Consider the following 20656-nt stretch of genomic DNA (forward strand, 5'->3'; position numbering starts at 1 on the left):
ATAAATTGTTATTCTTCCATTATAACTGTCTGGAAATAAAAATAAAGTAGCAGCAATAGTTCTGCCACCAGTGTGGGGACATCTAAGTGACATTAAGTTCATCTTCATTTTCCTACTACCCCCAGCAGGAAGTCAGTGAGTTGTTCAAACCAGTTTCTGATAGAAATCATTACTGGTTGAATTACTAATTCAAAGCACACGTGGAAAACATTTCTTCATGGGAACAAGCTTGAAAAGTACATGGTTTATAGCAGAAAATGTCTACATAATTTAGAACTTGCCCATTCTTCCACTTTAAAACCATTCTGACTCATTCAGTCAAATGCCACTCAAATCTAGAGTGATCATTCCCATACAAATATGATCAGGTCACTGATATGCATAGAATCTTTCAATAATTCCTCCTCTGCTCTCATTATAAAACCCAAATTCCTAATGATAATTAAGGCCACATAATGTAATTATGTCACCATTTCCTTTCCATCTTTAAAATGCCTGTGTTCTCCAAACTTGATACGAGAGAGAGAGAAATTATATACTAAGTAAATTTCCAAGTAGGGTACAACACCAAGCTTGTGAAGGGTTCAAAAAGGTGCAATTGTTAAGCCAGAGTTTGTACAGAAACTCCATGGTGTTCACTGGAAATAATACAGTAGTCACCCCTTATCCATGGTTTCACTTCCTGTGTTTTCATGGAAACTTTTTAAACAAACTGTGGTCCAGAAGAGGACAATCTTCCTGAGATCACCTCAGAAGGCTAGTAGTAGCCTAATGCTACATCTCATTGCCTACATCATTCCCCTCACTTCATCTCATCACATAAGCATTTTATCACCTCACATCATCACAAGAGGAAGAGTGAGCGTAGTATCAGATATTTTGAAGCAGAGAAACAACATCTATGTGACTTTTATTATAGTGTGTTGTTATAATTGTTCTATTTTATTGTTATCTTTCATCTTAAGAGATTAAGATTTTATGTGCCTATTTTATAACTTAAACTCTATGGTAGGTATGTATGTACAGAAAAAAAACAGTATATAGAGGGCTTGGGACTATCTGCACTTGCAGACAATCCACTGGGGGACTTTATTAGAACGTGTTCCCCATGGATATGGAGGGATTGCTGCATTGCTGTGTTGGCAATTAGAGAAGGAATCAGGCCACAGTCATCCATGAGTGATCGGGATTATAATCACATCGGCAGCTGCAGTTCCAAAGACCTGAATTGCAGTGTAGAGGATGAATTCTCTGAAAGAATGCATCAGCTTTGGGTGTGGTGAATGAATAGAGAACTGCAACCATGGAGGAGTTTGGTCAACTCATTTTAGTCTTCATTCCATCAACACATACCATGGATGTACTTTCTGAGCTTCCCCATGCTTGTGTTCTCATAGCTGTTATTTACCCAACTGAAACCACATTACATTGTGTTGCTATTACTTAACCAGTTTTCTTATTTCCCAATAAGAGTGTAGCTACATACAGGAAGAGGACACAGTGACCTCTCCTTGATTGTGTTCTGAGTGCTTTGTGTAGTCCCTGATGGATAGTAGGAATTCAGTTAATATTTACTAAAGTAATTAGTCTGGTTGAATGTATTTTTCTGTTGTGTATTTTTAAAAAATCATACTCTTAATAGTTTGTGGCCAGTTTAAGAACATGTGTAGTCTTTCTGTATCATGGGATATAACTGATAGTCTTTTGACACTATTGATTTTGAGTAAAGTAGAACAATGTTATAATCTTTCTTGCAAATAACCCAGAAACCTTTGAGATAAAGTACATCGACTCTATAACACAGTAATGATGCAAGTTATATATGTATTTTTTAAAGATTTTATTTATTTATTTGATAGAGATTACAAGTAGGCAGAGAGGCAGGCAGAGGGAGAGAGAGGGGAAAGTAGGCTCCCTGCTAAGCAGAGAGCCTGATATGAGGCTCGATCCCAGAACCCTGAGATCATGACCTGAGCTGAAGGCAGAGGCTTAACCCACTGAACCACCCAGGTGCCCTGATGCAAGTTATATTTAAAGACATCTGAGATTATCATTCATTATGCTAGTGCTCTTATTATGAAATAAAATAGAAGTAGATTTTGACATTTGTGCAGTGGAAAGTAAGGTACAAGATATGTACAACTATTATTTTGTCAATGTAGGAAATAGATTTAATGCTGGTACTTAAATCTTGTTTTTTTGACTTTGGGGTATTTAAATTTTATTTTTTAAGTTCTGTTTTATTGTGGTAATAACACTTAACTGAGGTCTACTCTCTTAACAATTTTTGAAGAGTACAATGCATTATCATTTACTGTAGGTACAGAGTCATACACATCTCTAGGGCTTATTCATCTTGCTTAACTGAAACTTTATGTCTTTGATTAATAATTCCCCATTTCCTTCCCTCCCCTGCCCCTAGCACCCATTATTCTGCTCTCTGATTCTCTGAATTTGACTTTTTTAGATTAACTAATGGAATCATTTGGTCTTCGTGTTTCTGTAGCTGACTTATTTGACTTAATGTCCTCATGTTTCATCCATGTCATCACATATTGCAGAATGTTATTCTCTTTAAAAAGCTGAACAGCATTCCATTTCATATATAGACCATGTTTTCATTATCAGTTCATCTATGGATGGACATTTAGGTTGTTTCCACGTCTTAGCTATTGTGAATAGTGCTGCACTGAACATGGGAGTGCTGATGTTGCCAAGATCCTCATTTCAGTTCTTTTGATAAATATCCAGAAGTGAGGCTGCTGAATAATATGGTTGTGCTATTTTTAATTTTTTGAGGAACCTCTATACTCTTTCAGATAGAAGTTACACCATTTTGCATTCCCACCAACAATGTGTAAGTGTTCTAATTTCTCTACATCTTCACCAACACCTTTTATTTTTTCTGTTTTGTTGGAGTTTGGGGGTGGATTCTTTTTCAGTAATACCCATTCTAAGAGGTGTGAAGTGATGTCTCCTTGTGGTTTTGATTTGCATTTCCCTGACAGTTAGTACTATTGAGCATTTTTCCATATATACCTATTGGCTATTTGTATGTCTTCTCTAAAGAAATGTCTATTCAAATCTTTAGCCCCTTTTCTATTTTTACTTTTAAAAATTTAAATTCAATTAATTAACATATATTGTATTAATAGTTTCGGAGGTAGAGTTCAGTGATTCACCAGTCTTATATATTACCCACTCCTCATTACATCACATACTCTCCTTAATGTCCATCACCCAGTTACCCCACACCCCCACCTCCTTCCCCTCCAGCCATCCTCAGTTTGTTTCCTATGGTTAAGAGTTTTATAGTTTGTCTCCCTCTCTCATTTTGTCTTGTTTTATTTTTCCCTCCATTTCCCTATGATCCACTGTTTTGTTTCTTAATTCCACATATGAGTGAGATCATATGATAATTTTCTTTTCTCTGTTTGACTTATTTCACTTGGTATAATATCCTCTAGTTCCATCCATGTCATTGTAAATGGCAAGATTTCATTTTCTTGATAGCTGAGTATTATTCATTCTATATATATATATTCTATAGTCTATATCCATTCAGTTGTCAATGGATATCTGGGCTCTTTCCATAGTTTGGCTATCATGGACATTGCTGCTATGAACATTGGGGTGCAGGGGTCCCTTCGGATCACTTTGGGGTAAATATCTAGTAGCTTAGCTCTATTTTTTACTTCTTAAGGAACCTCCATACTGTTTTCCAGAGTGGCTTCTCCAGCTTGCATTTCCACTAACCTTGTAGGAGGGTTCCCCTTTCTCCACATCCTCACCAACATTTGTTGTTCCTTGTTTTGTTAATTTTAGCCATTCTAACTGGTGTAATGTGGTATCTCATTGTGGTTTTGATTTGCATTTCCCTGATGGCCAGTGAGGTGGAGCATTTTTTCATCTGTCTGTTGGTCATTATGTGTCTTATTTGGAGAAATGCCTGTTCATGTCCTCTGCCCATTTCTTGATTGGATTATTTGTTCTTTGGGTGTTGAGTTTGATATGTTCTTTATAGATTTTGGATACTTGTGCTTTATCTGATAAAAACATTTGCAAATATCTTCTATCATTCTGTTGGTTGTCTTTTGGTTTTGTTGACTGTTTCCTTTGCTGTACAAAAACGACGTCCCAATTGTTCATTTTTGCCTTTGTTGGAGATGCGTCTTACAGGAAGTTTCTGAAGCTGAGGTTGAAGAGGTTACTACCTGTGTTCTCCTCTAGGATGTTGATAGGTTCCTGTCTCACATTGAGGTCTTTCATCCATTTTGAGTCTGTTTTTGTCTGTGGTGTAAGAAAATGGTCCAGTTTCATTCTTCTGCATATGGCTGTCCAATTTCCCAACACCATTTGTTGAAGAGACAGTCTTTTTGCATTGGATGTTCTTTCCTGCTGTGTTGAAGATTAGTTGACCATAGACGTGAGCATCCATTTCTGGGTTCTCTATTCTGTTCCACTGAATAGAGAATGTTTTTGTGCCAGTACCATACTGTCTTGATGATTACAGCTTTGTAATAGAGCTTGAAGTACAGGATTGTGATACCACAAGCTTTGGGTTTTTTTTTTTTCAACATTCCTTTGGCTATTTGGGGTATTAAATAGTAGTAATAATTTGAAGACATCGAAGGCGGCATATTAAACAAGTAGGAAGCCCTTTTGAGCATGGAGATCTGCTGCTGGACAGACAGCATGCCTGTGTAGCTGGTCCTGTGCACAGTTATTTTTCAGCCCTGTTGCCATTCATCACTGACTACTCATGCTCAGTGTGTTTGCTTCCTGAAGAGGGTAACTCCTTTGCTGAGCTACTTAACAATAGTTACTTTGCCTAGCAGACTTCTCTCACTCCTCTCAGAGCCTAGCATAATGCACTAGGATGAAACACACCATTTCTCCTACCCTTGAAGAAACAGTGATATTCAAAATATTTAAATGTAGGCACTGGACTATCAGAAAAATCTCTGGCTAGTGTTCTGCACTTGAGGGAAATGGTGTTACCTGAAACTAGAAGAAGGACCAAGAATAGTGAGGCAGAGGTCAAGTAAGACTAAATAATTTTCATGAATTTTTGCTGTTTTGTATAATTTTTTTTATCAGTGATGTGTTTCAACAAAACAAAATCTGGTAAGATTACACTTATTTTATTTATTTATTTTTAAAAAGATTTTATTTATTTTTTTGACAGAGAGAGGAGACACAGTGAGAGAGGGAACACAAGCAGGGGTGTGGGAGAGGGAAAAGCAGGCTCCATGCTGAGCAAGGAGCCTGACATGGGACTCGATCCCAGGACCCCGGGATCATGGCCAGAGCCGAAGGCAGATGCTTAATAACTGAGCTACCCAGGTGTCCCTAAAATTACTTTTACGTTAGTCACTTGGAGTAGTTTCTTCTATTGACTAGTAATAACCCTGAAGGGACTTTTTTATTTTCACAGATAATTAGTCACTTATATCTGTCTCTTAAATATATGCCCAATTTAAAAAAAAAATATTGTTTCAGAAAAGGAAAAATCCTTTTCCTAAGTGAAATTAAAATAGCTTTCTGTTTCCTCTGTCCTTTCACCATGTAAAAAACATGCCAGTGTATCTTAAGTATGGTGTCAGCACAGGGTTTCATAAGAAAATGAACAGGATCTTAGGGCTTAGACGTCATGAAATTCACAGTTTAGTATAGAGTTAATTAGAAAGTTATTTTCTCACATTTCACCCTTCACAGTTTGTGTTCCAGCCATCTTAAATATCAGGAGGTTTTTTTAGCTACATTCATGTTCTCTTCTCTTTGGACATAGATGAGCACAGTTCCCTTCAACTGGAGCCCTTCTGCCATTTCAGCCTCACTGTTTTGTTCAGCTAGCACATCAACATGACTGTAAGAACTAATTTTTCTGTTTCTTTTCCCCATAGTGAGGAGCTGTTTCAGGAAAAGAAACTGAGAATTTATGAGTGTATGACTGACTCATAAATGTCAGAGTCAGGGGAATCAGCATTTGACCTTTACTGACTATGTAGGGTCTTAAACTTTCAAAGTAGTTTCTAAATCAATCTAAATGATTTAGAATCATTTATAAATCAAAGTAGTCTGTCAGTATTTGTGAACTTAAAGACAAATTAGTCTTTACTCAAGGAGCTCATTTTAAAATAAAAGTGGTAATATTAGCCTCATTATTTAGTTGTACCAATTAAATGAGAACACATAGTTAAGTCTTTCATCCATACTTCCGTATCATGGTAAGGGACAATAAACCATAATTTTATGTTACCACATCATGAGAATAGTAGTAAAAGTATCATTATTAGTTCTGTCATCTGTGTAGGAATTCCAAGGTGATGTGAAAGGTTTACTTTCTGTCCTCTTTGACAACAAAATCATGAAAAAATGCAGAAAAGGATAAACCTGAAAATCTATATTTACTTCTGCCGATGTACAAGTTGAGAGATACCAAATTTATGCTGAGAACCAGAAGAGGCATTTGCTGTAGCAAGAGGTTTTCGGCATCATTTCTTTCTCTTTCTTTTTTAGTCATGTGTAACCAAAGCCAAAGCTTCAGTTAGAGGAAGTTCTAACCAGAATGTGAGTTTTTCTCGTTTTTGTCACAGTCTGGAGATGAAATTGCCAACTGAGTGAGCTATCCTGTAAAAACTGAGCACAAAATGCATGATAGCAATCGATTGAAGAAAGACTTTGAACCAGTGGAATTGTTGGGCACCTCAAGTAAGAAGCTGGACTATATGTCATGAATGTGGGCACTGAGGTGGTAAGATTATAGCAGTGATGGGATCTAGTATCTGCACAGGGACTTTTCAAGGATGAGAGGTGGAGTGCTGAAGGTTATAAATTAGTTTATAATTTTTGTAAAACTATGTAGTGACTTAAGTGCATTTGTCCTAACAAGTAAGGAAAGAGAACTATTAGAGAAAGTTGTAAGAGAATGGGGGTCAGGTTAAGTTTATGATTGAGAATAAATATTTAAAAATTAATGTCACTGAAACACATACTATTTTATTGATAGTAATATTATTAATAACCCATCAACCAGCTATTAAATATTAAAATTTAAAATATTAAACATTAAATGATGAAATTAAAAATTAATAAAAATTAATAAAATTAATTTTACTGAGGGGTGCCTGGGTGGTACAGTTGGTTAAGCACCAGACTCTTGATTTTGGCTCAGGTCATGGTCTCAGGGTCATGAGAGGGAGCTTCACGTTGGGATCCAGTTTCTGCATGGAGTCTGTTTAAGACTGTCTCTCTCTCTTCTTAACTAAATAAATTCATTATTTATTATAAATTATTCATTAACATTATTTTACCAACAATATTAATATTAATTCTATTTATTATTTTAAATATTTATTCATATTATTATGAATATAAATTTAATTTATTATACACTTATTAATTATTAAAAATAATTTTACTGAAAAGAGCAATATATAATTGACAGTGTTATATTGACATATGGTATTATCATTATTAAATATGGCAAAATGGGGACACCTGGATGGCTTAGTCAGTTAAGTGTCTGCCCTGGCTCAGGTCATGATCTCAGGATTCTGGGATTGAGCCCCACATTCAACTCCCTGTTCAGCAAGGAGTCTGCTGCTCTCTTTCCCTCTGCCCCTTCTCCCAGCTCGTGGACTCACTCTCTTAAATAAATAAATAATATCTTTAAAAATAAACAAGGTAAAAAATCTATAATGAAAGCTCATAGGAAAGAAAGAATTAAAAAGGAAAGGTTAAATAAAGAGTTTAACAAATTAAAAACATAAACAGAAGTCAAAGGAAAAAGAATAGATCATTCAAATAGAATTATCTTACTTTGTACAATAAAAAGAAAATATGTAAATATACATATGTAATCTCATATATATTATGCATTTATACTAAGCTTGAAACTTTTTTTTTTAAGATTTTATTTATTAGACAGGGATCACAAGTAGGCAGAGAAGCAGGCGGGGGCGGGGGTTGGGGGAAGCAGGCTCCCCACCGAGCAGAGAGCCCCATGTGGGGCTCTATCCCAGGACCCCGGGACCATGACCCGAGCTGAAGACAGAGGCTTTAACCCACTGAGCCACCTAGGCGCCCCTGAAGCTTGAAATTAAAAAAAAAAACACTTGTATTTGGGGGCGCTTGAGTAGCTCAGTGTGTTAAGCCTCTGCGTTTGGCTCAGGTCATGATCTCAGGGTCCTGGGATAGAGCCCCACATCAGGCTCTCTGCTGAGCAGGGAGTATGCTTCCCCCCCGCCCCACCGATTCCCTCTCTGCCTGCTTGTGATCTCTTTCTGTCAAATAAATAAGTCAAATCTTAAAAAAAAAAACCTTGTATTTGAGGCTTTATATGATGACTTAATAAGTGAAAAAAGAGGGGCGCCTGGGTGGCTCAGTGGGTTAAAGCCTCTGTCTTCAGCTCAGGTCTTGATCCCAGGGTCCTGGGATCCAGCCCTGCATCAGGCTCTCCGCTCAGCAGGGAGCCTGCTTCCTCCTCTGTCTCTGCCTGCCTCTCTGTCTCCTTGTCTGTCAAATAAGTAAATAAAATCTAAAAAAAAAAATAAGTGAAAAAAAAAGTATTTTGTACCAGTTGGGGAAAATTGAAGTGTCATAACTTAGGACAGAAAAAATATTTTTGTCTTTTGTAGAAGTAGTAATCAATTTAGAGAGAAGGCATTTCAGATGAGGAAAAGATGATTCCAAATTACTGTTAAATGACTTCATTTATTTCTTTATTCATTTGGTATTATGAGTATTTCTACTGCTTTAAGATATATGTCAGATAATTCCAAAATCTGTGTCATCTCACCAATGGCTTCGCTTGATTGTCTTTTCCCATGGAAGTTGAAATTTTCATGGTTATTCATATGCTGAGTAATTTTGGACTGTATTCTGGACATTTTGAATGAATATTTTGTCGTGAGACTTTTGACTTTTTTAAATTTTTGGTTTTAGCAGGCAATTACTCTGGCTAACGTCAGGCATTCTGTCGGCTTAGATTCCAACGTCAGCTCACTTTTTGGATCCTTTGTAGAGTTATTCACATCTTTCCTGCATGTATATCAACCAGTGGTCAATCTGGTAAATGTTAATGAAAAGCTTTCTAGTGTGGATAGGTTATACTTTTTAGAGATTTTATTTATTTATTTTAGAGAGAGAGTGAAAGAGAGCGTGAGAGGGGAGGAGGTCAGAGGGAGAAGCAGACTCCCCATGGAGCTGGGGGCCCGATGCGGGACTCAATCCCAGGACTCCAAGATCAGGACCTGAGCTGAAGGCAGTCACCCAACCAACTGAACCACCGAGGTGCCCCTAGTGTGGATAGAACGTTACACAGAAATATGCCATTTAGCCAAGAACATCTCTAGATGAAATAGCTAAGAGTGTGTGTGGTAGCCAAGAGATGGAGTCAGAAGAAGTTCCAATGATTTAAATTTTACATGATTTTAAAATTTACAAGAGGTTTTAGGGGTGCTTGGGTGTCTCAGTCCTTAAGCGTATGCCTTCAGCTCAGGTCATGATCCCAGGGTTCTGGGATCAAGCCCTGCATGGGGCTCCCTGCTCAGTGGGAAGCTTGCTTCTCCCTCTCCTTCTCCCCCTGCTCCTTCTTTCAGCTGTGTCTCTCTCTGTCAAATAAGTAAATAAATAAAATCTTAAAAAATTTACAAGAGGGAGGTGGGATTGGGAGAGGGGGAGCGAGCTATGGACATTGGGGAGGGGAGGCGAACCATAAGAGACTATGGACTCTGAAAAACAACCTGAGGGTTTTGAAGGGTCAGGGTGGGAGGTTGGGGCAACCTGAGGGTTTTGAAGGGTCAGGGGTGGGAGGTTGGGGGAACAGGAGGTGGGTAATGGGGAGGGCACGTTTTGCATGGAGCACTGGGTGTTGTGCAAAAAGAATGAATACTGTTACGCTGAAAAAATAAATAAAATGGAAAAAAAAATTACAAGAGGTTTTTAGATAATGTAGAATGTTTTGAGATAAAATGAAAATGTAGAAAATTGTACAAAACAAATGCACAGCTTAATGAATTATTCTAAGTCGAGCATCCTTATTAAATACTGCCTTTGTCAAAGAAAGACGCTTGCTACCAAGTTCAGAGGCCCTCCAGGTATTCTCTTGAATCAAACTAAATTGACTTTTAGGAGAATCATTATCTCACTTTAATTTTGACTTAAAAAAAAAAGCCTTTTAAGTCCATTTTAATCAAAAGATTCCCCCATGATTGCTTTTTAAAATTTGCTTCTCACTTTTTTCTTTAAGATGCAAGATAATTAATTATGTATAATTACATAGAATGTTGTTTAATTGATGTGATTCTCTCTTTCTTGTATTTCTATTAAATTGGTACCTGGATCTGGAACTTTAATGAGATTTGTGTTTAGTTTTTGGGAGGGGTGCAAAGCTGTTCATGGGTTGTATGCTAAGATCAATTTTAATTTCTGTGAACAATTAAATCCAGAACGAAAATTGTAAATTCACAAAATAACAGGACAATTGCCCCCTCTAGTGGAATGGAATGGAGTGGAAGTAGCATTTTGATGGTTAATTCTTCTAGTAGTCTGATGTTTATTCTGCATTTAATATAAACAAAAACAAAAACACATTTTCAGTTATGTTTTTTCCAGGTAATCCGCATCCAAGGAAGCATTCTATTACCAATACCCCGAATCGATTCTTGGTTTTATCCATAGTCATATTGCTCATAATTATAGTGATTGCAATACTGATGGGTTTGTTAGGTAAGTGAATTGTAATCTTTGTTCATCTACAGAAGTCCACTTTCCAAAAGAAGAGAGGACTTTCCTGTTCTTTACACTTCCTAATTTTTAAAAAATTTCACTGAGTTAAATTCTAATTACCTTGTAAGTTGGGTCTTTGATTTTAATTGTGTAATATAGATGTCATATTATTGCAAGCTAATAGAAGGACCAGAGCCTGTATAAGGTAGAACCCAGTTTCCAACCATATTGTGCTTTAATTTATATTATTGCTAGGCCATTTATAATGTAGTTTTACTCTACAGGTATACATATATATATATTTATATACTCATATATTTTATTTACAAACATGTAATTATATACTTTATATATTTTATATATAAATTTACTCTCAAATTATTTTCTTTTTAAAAATTTTTCTTTGGATTAAGGATATGTGAAAAACAAGCTATAACTGACATATAACATTATATCAGTTTCAGGTGTACAATATAATTGAAATTACGTTTTCAACTAAATTTACTTCAAAGGTTTTGTGTGCAGATCCTTATGGAGGACACATCAAAATAGAGCTGTATAAGCTGAGTGTGTATGATTTATGAAATCGTGTTTATGTTTGAATATTGGCCAAGAATTCAGTAATTTTAAACAATATGTTAGTGAGGACATAGGCTGAGATGATATTAGAAAGAAGAGAGGACCACGAAAACATGGTGGCTTACAAAATATAGACCTCTCTGGCCTTTCAATAATCCTGTCACATATGAATAGGACTGTGGGGCTGTTATTTTCCATCATTCCCTACGATATCACTGACTTTGTCCTCATAGGACTATTTAGACTATCTGGTGATTTCATCTCAAGAAACCTTATTCACAAAAGATATATATACCCTGCCCCTCATTTTATTTAGGAAAGAATCTAGAGCTCTTGAACTATCTGTTCTCTAAGGCTGATAAAATGTTGCTATTGATTACCTGGCATTAAGGAAAGGTAACAGTAGTCCAGAGTTTAAGGCATTATTAATTCTTTTTTCAATCAACTCACTAACTAAAATATTGGTTGAACCTTAGCTTTGACATTTATTATGTAGCGTATGCAATGACTTTCAGAATTCTATTCCTCGTTTGAAAAAGGATAATAAATTTAGTATTTCACATGACCATTGAAAAATGTATTAGAGAGCACTTGGTAATATATATAGAAAAATATAAAAGCAAGTTGTTTTTATTTTTAGTAACTGGTAGAAAATTGCATCAGGTATCATCAGAGTGTCTTGAAGCTGCATGCCCAGAAAGCTGGATTGGTTTCCAAAGAAAGTGTTTCTATTTTTCTGATGACTTCAAGAATTGGACATTCAGCCAGAGGTTTTGTGACTCACACGGTGCTGATCTTGTTCAAATTGAAACCATCCAGGAACTGGTAAGAAAATAGTTTTACCTAGAATTAAAAAAAAAATGGCTCCTCCAATCGCTCCCAAAAGGGGGAAAAAACAAATACTATTTCTGTAAATCCCTTGGAAATCACTTCAGTTGATAGGAGTTGAATAAAAATTGGCAGCCCATATTCTCTGTATCTTCCCCTCAGCAATGAAAAGCAACAGTAGCTCCTGGAATCTGTACCTAAATCTGCTAGCAGAAACTTCCTCAAGTAACTGTTTTGGAACTCTGGAGTCTTGCAGCATCCAAGGGATAACTTAATGAAGAGGTTAGTAAATTTCACTTAATCCCAATGAGTTTCAACTTTCCCACTCAGTGGCTACAATTCCCCACACCTCATCATGGCTGGGAGCCATGGATACTTCTGGCCATGTTCCTGGTAAAACTTGCTGGAACCAGGATGGACAATAAGAGCATTGTTCTTCAAATATTGTGGTTATGTGTTGTGATTTTTGAGTGCTGCTTTTCATTGCTGAGGGGAAGATATAGAGATGGGTTGCCATTTTTTCTTCAACTCCTTCCAACTGAAGGGATTTCCAAGGGATTTACAGAAACTATACTTGTTTGTTTCCCCCTTTTTGGAGCCAGGCATTTAAGAAAATCTTTGGCAACTGGCTGACCTTAGAAATAACAGAATAAAAATTTCAGTGACCACAGAGTTGGGAATACACTTTTTGCAAAAATTATTAGAAAAGTCACAAACAGATGGCTCCAAATCTCAATAATCAATATTCAACAATCTTTGAAATAATTATATTCCCAGAGTTAACACAATAAAATATTCATAATGTCCAGTTCTGAACAAAGAAATTGCAGGCATAAAGATGAATAGAAAGGCATAGCCTATTCACAGGGAGATACATCTGAGAGAAACCATCCCTGAAGGAGCCCAGTCATTAGAAATATTAGTCAAAGATGTAAAATCTGGGGCACCTGGGTGGCTCCATGGGTTAAAGCCTCTGCCTTCGGCTCAGGTCATGGTCCCAGGGTTCTGGGATTGAGCCCTGCATCGGGCTCTCTGCTCAGCAGGGAGCCTGCTTCCTCCTCTCTCTTTGCCTGCCTCTCTGCCTACTTGTGATCTCTGTCTGTCAGATGAATGAATAAAATCTTAAAAAAAATGTAAAATCTACTGTCCTAAATATGGTCAATGAACTAAAGAAAACCAGAGACAGAAAAATTAAAAGAAATCAGGAAAATGGTATATAAATAAAATGAGAATATCAATAAAAAAGGTAGACATTATTAAAGGAACTAAATAGAAATTCTGGAGCTGAAAGTACAATGATTGAAATGAAAAACTCACTAGAGGAGTCAAAAGCATATTTGAACAGGAAGAAGAAAGGATCAGCAAACTTGAAGATAAGACAATTGATGTATCCTGTTTGGGAATAGAAAGAAAAGAAAAGAAACCAAAGATAAATGAACAGATCCGGAAGGAACTGTAGTGTCATCAAGCAAATCAATATATGCATTGTAGGGATCTCAGAAAGAAAAGAGAAAAAGAAGTAGGAGAAATATGTAAAGAAATAATGGCCCAAAGCTTCCCAAAGTTGAGGAAGGAGATGAATATACATGTCTAAGAGTCTCAACAAATTCCTAAGCAAGGTAAATTCAAAGAAATCCCCATGAAGACAAATTAGAGTCAAGTAGTCAAAACCCAAAGGGAGAAATTTGAAAGCAGCAAGAGGAGGGACTAGTCAGGTACCTGGGATCCTTAGTAAGATTAACAGTTGATTTGTCCTGAGATACTATAGAAGCCAGAAAGCAGTGGAATTACATATTTTAAAAATTCTGGGGGCACCTGGGTGGCTCAGTGGGTTAAAGGCTCTGCCGTCGGCTCATGTCATGATCCCAGAGTCCTGGGATGGAGCCCTGCATCAGGCTCTCTGTTCAGCAGGGAGCCTGTTTCCCTTTTTCTCTCTCTGCTTGCCTCTCTGCCTACTTGTGATCTCTGTCAAATAAATAAATAAAATCTCAAAAAAAAAAAAAATTCTGTGGGCACCTGGGTGGCTTAGCTGGATAAGCCTCTGCCTTCAGCTCAGGTCATGGTCTCAGGGTCCTGGAATCAAGTGCCACATCAGGCTCTCTGCTTGGCAGGGAGGCTGCTTCCCCCTCTCTTTCTTCCTGGCTCTCTGCCTACTTGTGATCTGTCTCTCTGTCAAATAAATAAATAAAATCTTTTTTAAAAATTCTGCAAAAAACCCTGCTGATTAATAATTCTGTATCTATTGGGACACCTTGTTGGCTCAGTTGGTTAAGCATCTGCCTTTGGCTCAGGTTGTGATCCCTGGATTCTGGGATTGAGTCCCACACTGGGCTCCTTGATATTAGGGAGTCTGCTTCTCCATCCACCTGCTGCTCTCCCTGCTTATGCTCTATATCTCTGACAAATAAATAATATCTTTAAAAAAATAATTCTGTATCTGTTGAAACTGTCTTTCAGAATGGGGAAAAATTAAAACACTTCTAGACAAACAGCAGCTAAGGGATTTTCTTAGCAGTAGATCCATCCTTAAGCAACTATAAAGTCTGAAATTAAAGTACATTAGATAGTAACTCAGAGCCAAAATAATAAAGAACATTCATAAAGGTAACCACACAGATAAATTACAAAAACCAATATTACTATACTCTTGGTTCAGTTTGTAACTTCTCTTTTTTCAGAAAAGATTTACAAGATGAATTCATAATACAATATTATAGATCTATGTTAATGTGCATACAATGTATACATATATAATCTATGATGATAATATAAAGACAAGGTTGGAGATGTATAGGGGCAAAATATTTATATAGTATTAAAACCAAGTTCATATTATAAACTAGATTGCTATAAGTTTAAGATGTTAATTGCAACCCCAAGGTAACCACTAATAACATTACTAAAATCCATACAGAAAAAGAAAGAGGGAATAAAAATGACACAAAAGCTCAACTCAATAAAAAATGCAATAATATAGAAATTAGAGAATAAAGAACATAGAAGTCTAAAAAATAAATATGGATTCCTCACTGGGAGTGGAACCTACTCAAAAAAAAAAAAAGATAAATGGTAGAAGCAAGTCCTTCTTTATGGGTAATCATATTAAATGTAAATGGATGAAATATCTGATTAAAAGGTGGAGACTGGCAGTTGGATGAAAAAAAAATGAGATCCATCTCTATGTTCTCTCTCAGAGACTCACCATAGATATAAAAACACAAAGAACTTTAAAGTGAAAGGATGGAAAAAGATACTACATGCAAATAGTTACCAAAATAGAGCTGTGTGACTATATTCTTGTTGGATGAAATAGACAAAAGCAAAAAAGTTTATGACACAAAGAAGGATATTATATCTTGATACAAATTTTGATACAGTAAGATCTAACAATTATAAACATGTGGTACCCTAATAACACAGTCCCCAAATATATGAAGGAACAAATGACAGAAGTGAAATGAGAAATAGTTCTATTATAATAGTTGAAGACTTCATGATTCTACTTTCAATAATGGGTAGAAAAACCAAAGAGAAGAACAGTGAGGAAATAGAAGTCTTGAACAGTTCTGCAAACCAATTAGATGTAAAAGACATGCAGAAAACTTCTCCCAACAACAGAACACATATTCTTCTCAAGTGCACGTGGAATGTTTCTTTGGGATAGATCATATGATAGGCCAAAAAACAAGTTAGTAAACTTGAAAAGATTGAAATCATATAAAGTTCTTTTTGCAGTTACAATGGAATGAAACTAGAAATCAACAACAGAAAGAAAACTGGAAAATGTGCAAATATGTTGAAATTAAACAACCCACTGTTAAATAGCCAGTGAATAAAAAAGAAATCACAAGGGAAATTAGAAGATACCTTGAGACAAATGAAATGAAAACACAACATACCAAAATTCATGATATGGGTAGAAGCAATATAAGAAGGAAATTCAGAGCTGTAAATGCATACCTTAAAGAAAAAAAAAGAAATATCAAAAGTCAGTATCCCAACTGTATACCTCAAGGAAAAGCAAAAATAAATGTTTATGACTTCAAAAGGGTAAAAATTTTCCTAAGAAGTCATTAAATCACTAATCCACTAATCATAAGGGAAAATCATACATTTAATTATAGTGAAATTAATACTTGTAATAATAAAAAATACTCTAAGTGTTAACAAGGATGTATAGCATGGAAAACAAGCCTATAATGCTGGTGTGAGTGTAATTTCTTACAATGACATCAAAAAAGAGTTTGGTGTCATTTAGTAAAATTGACAATAAGTATCCACTGTGGCCAGATCATCCATTCCAGGATAGGTGCCAAGAATGTAATTACAACATTCATAATAACTTCAAACTTGAAATAATACTGGTGGAAACCAATTATAGAATAGATAAACAAATTGTGGATTATTAATACAAAGTAGCACTACACTGAATTAAAAGTGAACAAATTATCAGCAATTTCTCTTAGTTTTAATATTTGTGTGTGTATGTTGCTGTAGCATATCTAGTCTCTATGTATTATAAAACAATATAAAATTAAAAAGGAGAAAACATAAGAGCAGAATATAGCATAGAGGTGCTCCTGGATGGCCCAGGTGATGATCTTGAGGTCCTGGAATTGAGCCTCACATCAGGCTCCCTGCTCAGCAGGAAGTCTGCTTCTCTCTCTCCCTCTGCCACTACCCCCTGCTTGTCGTGTCTCACTCTGTCAAATAAATAAACAAAATATTAAAAAAAAACATAGCATAGAAGCAACACTTCTTCTGGGAGAGGTCAGATAATGACAGGTTAATACATATCATCTTTGTTTTCTAAAAGAATTTTCTACTGAGGTATAAAGGCCCTTATGACCACTGGATTGGGCTCAGCAGAGAACTAGGCCGACCATGGAAATTGATAAATGGCACTGAATGGAGAAACTGGTAAGTTCTGAAAGATATGATAGCACTATTTGTATTTGAATTTACTTTGCATGAAATCAAATGTGTTCTCTAGTTATATCCTCTAAGAATTTTTATTTTAGGATTAGTTGTAAAGGAATAAAGTGAAAAATTGTAGGTGGTAGAGGTTTTGAAAAAATCTCTTCCAACCAATACCATGTGGCATGGTAGTAGAATGATGAACTTGACAGCAGCCTCCTGTGTGTTATTGACCAACTCTTTCCCATTGAGCAAACTACACACTATCTTTAATATGTTGCTTACATATTGTTACATACAACAAAATTAATTGTACTTGCTCTATTGCTCTCACAGGACTGATGTGAGAATCAGAGATTTTGATGTATATGGCTGCACTACTTAAACTTTAAAATCTTATATAAATGCAAGTTAAATTATATTAAACTATCACTGCATCAGTGTTCAACCATTTACATAGAGATGAGTGATGGTAATGGCATTCATTACAAGATCTAATTATAATGGTCAGCACAAATATAGTTTGGCATTGTGAAATTTAATCTCAATTTTATGTCTATCTGGTCTTTATATTACTGGGAAAATTTCAGATAATGCTGAAAAACTTGGATTCAGACAGTTCTGCTAAATGTTTTCTTGTCTGAACACATGAGGAAGTTTTGAAAAGTTGCTTTATGAGGTTATGAAAAAGTCTTCAGCATTGGAAATACCACTTTTTTTGGTGAAAAGGGCACTAGGTAGGACATTCATAGTTTTGAAAACTAGTTCTTACTTACTAGCTTTTTGATCTTGGACAGATACTAAGTTTTAAGAGTTAGAACTTATGTTTATACACTGTTGTATGTGTAATGCCTAGCACATTGTGGGAACTTGTTAAATATTTCGCTTTAACCTTTACTTCTTCCTCAGCAATACTGAAATGATAATATTAACTTCACCTAATTCTCTAAGTGTTTAAAGGAACAAATATATTGTTAACTATTCAGTTGTTGAAAATTGTTCATCACATAGAAATGAAAAATATATTTTATTAAGGGCTAGCATGTCTCAACCATAGGTAAATCAGGTCACATGATAACAATTTCACACAGTACAGAGGAAAAACTTATAGTCTAAATGCTGACTGAGATGTCTGTGACAGGTCATTTAAATGCTGATGAACACCACAAGAGAAAATAAAGGCCCAAGAACAGCAGCAACAACAAAAATCACCTGCAGTATAACAACATTTTTCCCTTTTCTCTTTCTCAAAGTGAAGCAGTTGAGAATAGTATGGGTCCTGTATTTTCATTGATTTAGGTATGAATCCTAGTTTTACTTGTTATAAGAATCTTGGTAAATTCTGTTGTTTTGGTTTGTTTGGTTGTTGTTGTTTTGTCCATGAAAAGAAATGATATAGATCTCAGAGGGTAATTTTTAGTATTAAAGAGATGACATGTATAATGTATCTTACATTTAGAGGCTGATTTAATGTCAGTTTCCTTGTTTTCTTATCTTTATTCTCTCTGCTTTTGGAGAAATATCTGGTGGCCAACTGATTGACTTTGCTTCTTCCATTGCAGTTTTCCTATCAGAGGAGGAGGAGAATGTGCCTATTTGAATGACAGAGGTGCCAGCAGTGCTAGACATTACACAGAGAGGAAGTGGATCTGTTCCAAACCAGACACGTATATCCAGATGCAGAGACAAAGCTCTATCTGATCTTCATATACTCATCGTATGATACTACTGAATTTTTATTTCTCATTTTGCATATTGGAAAGAATATTTTTTTATTCTTTCCAAGTTTTTTAATGTGGTGATTTTCTGTTACTTTGGGTTCTGGGTGGGGCATGAAGCCTACTTAAATAAAAACTAAATCAAACCAAAACAACCCCCCCAAAAAAACCCCCAAAAATCAAAATAAAGAGCAGCCCCCTCCAAAAAACCCTAGAAGGCCAAAACTCCTATTTTTTTGTCTTTTCCTTTTTTGAAAAAAACTATTTTTGCAGAGAAAAAAAAACTTAAAAAAGATTTAAGCTCTTAAAAAGAGGACACGACTGGAACCTAAAGTTCTTTGCATATAGTTAGCATTTTGTCATAAAGTTTATAAATTTTCTCTTAAAGCTCTGTATGGACAAAAAGTTTTCATTCTAGAATTACTTATTGAAAGAGTAGAGAGTTTTCTTTCTATTTAATTTCTTAATCTTATTACACTCTCAGAAGATTCTCTAATGTTACTAATATTACACTATGTGTTAACTAGCGAGAATTTAAATAAAAACCTGAAGCAAACAAACAAAAGATGTATAGATAAAAATAAAGGGTAAGTGTACCCTTAATCCCCTTCACCTATTTCACCCAACCCGCTGACCCACCTCCCCTGTCATAACATCAGTTTTTTCTCTGTACTTAAGAGTCTATTGCTTTCTCTTTTTTTTCCTTTCTCCTTTGTTTCTTAAATTCTACATATAAGTGAAATAAAATGGCATTTGTCTTTCTCTGACATATTTTGCCTACATGATACTCTGTAGCTTCATCCATGTTGTTGCAAATAGCAAGATTTCATTTTTTATGGCTGAATGGTATTCCATTTTGTATACCACATCTTTGTTTGTTTCAAGTTTTTATTTAAATTCTAGTTAGTTAACATATAGCATAATATTGATTTCAGCAGCATAATTTAATGATTCATCATTTGTATATAACACCCAGTCTTCATCACAGCAAGTGCCCACCATTTGTTGAAGAGACTGCCTCTTATCCATTGAATACTCTTATCCATTGAATATGCTTTGTCAAAAATTAGTTGACCATATAGTTGGGGGTCCATTTCTGAGTTTTCTATTCTGTTCCATTGATCCATGTGTCTGTTTTTGTGCCAGTACCATGCTGTCTTGATGATCACAGCTTTGTAATATAGCATGAAGTCCAGAATTATGATGTCACCAGTTTTGCTTTTCTTTTTCAAGATTGCTTTGACTAGGGGCTCCTGGGTGGCTCAGTGGGTTAAAGCCTCTGGCTTCGGTTCAGTTCATGATCCCAGGGTCCTGGGATCAAGCCCCATAGCGGGCTCTCTGCTCAGCAGGGAGCCTGCTTACCCCCTCTCTCTCTGCCTGCCTCTCTGCCTGCTTGTCATCTCTATTAAATAAATAAATAAAATCTTAAAAAAAAAGATTGCTTTGGCTATTTAGTGTTTTTGTGGTTCCATACAAATTTTAGGATTGTTTGTTCTAACTGTGAAAAATGCTGGTGGTATTTTGATACTGATTGTATTAAATGTGTAGATGGCTTTGGGTAGTTCAGATATTTTAGCAGTATTTGCTCTTCCAATCTATGAGCATGGAATTTTTTCAACTTCTTTTTGGATTTTTCATTTTCTTTCATAAGTGTTCTATAGTTTTCAGAGTACAGGTCCTTTACATGTTTGGTTAGGCTTATTCCTAGGCATCCTATTGATTTTAGTGAGATTGCAAATGGGGTTGATTCCTTGGTTTCTTTTTCTGCAGCTTCATGATAGGTATATAGAAATGCAACAGATTTCTGTACATTGATTTTGTATCCTGAAATTTTATTGAAATTTTTATCAGTTCTAGCAGTTTTTTGGTGTTTTTGGGTT

The 20656-nt window shown here is 35.7% G+C and overlaps 1 protein-coding gene across 1 annotated transcript; it reads left to right on the plus strand.

Annotated features, from left to right (window-relative positions):
- The first annotated feature begins 6513 nt into the window (after positions 1-6513).
- CLEC2D (C-type lectin domain family 2 member D) lies at positions 6514-19332 on the plus strand. Its single transcript, XM_046012510.1, has 5 exons — positions 6514-6714; positions 10621-10734; positions 11954-12138; positions 16958-17061; positions 18621-19332. The coding sequence occupies exons 1-5, from the start codon at positions 6654-6656 to the stop codon at positions 18757-18759; spliced, it is 603 nt and encodes a 200-aa protein (XP_045868466.1). The 5' UTR covers positions 6514-6653; the 3' UTR covers positions 18760-19332.
- Positions 19333-20656: the final 1324 nt, after the last annotated feature.

This window comes from Meles meles, chromosome 7, assembly GCF_922984935.1.
Source record: "Meles meles chromosome 7, mMelMel3.1 paternal haplotype, whole genome shotgun sequence".
Lineage (NCBI taxonomy): Eukaryota > Metazoa > Chordata > Mammalia > Carnivora > Mustelidae > Meles > Meles meles.

Bases quoted from the DNA above. Each gene is read 5' to 3' on its own strand.
- CLEC2D (XM_046012510.1), top strand. From the start codon at position 6,654: ATGCATGATAGCAATCGATTGAAGAAAGACTTTGAACCAGTGGAATTG. The intron at 6,715-10,620 runs GTAAGAAGCTGG...TGTTTTTTCCAG, and splicing joins GGAATTGTTGGGCACCTCAA to GTAATCCGCATCCAAGGAAG. The intron at 17,062-18,620 runs GTAAGTTCTGAA...CTTCCATTGCAG, and splicing joins GGCACTGAATGGAGAAACTG to TTTTCCTATCAGAGGAGGAG.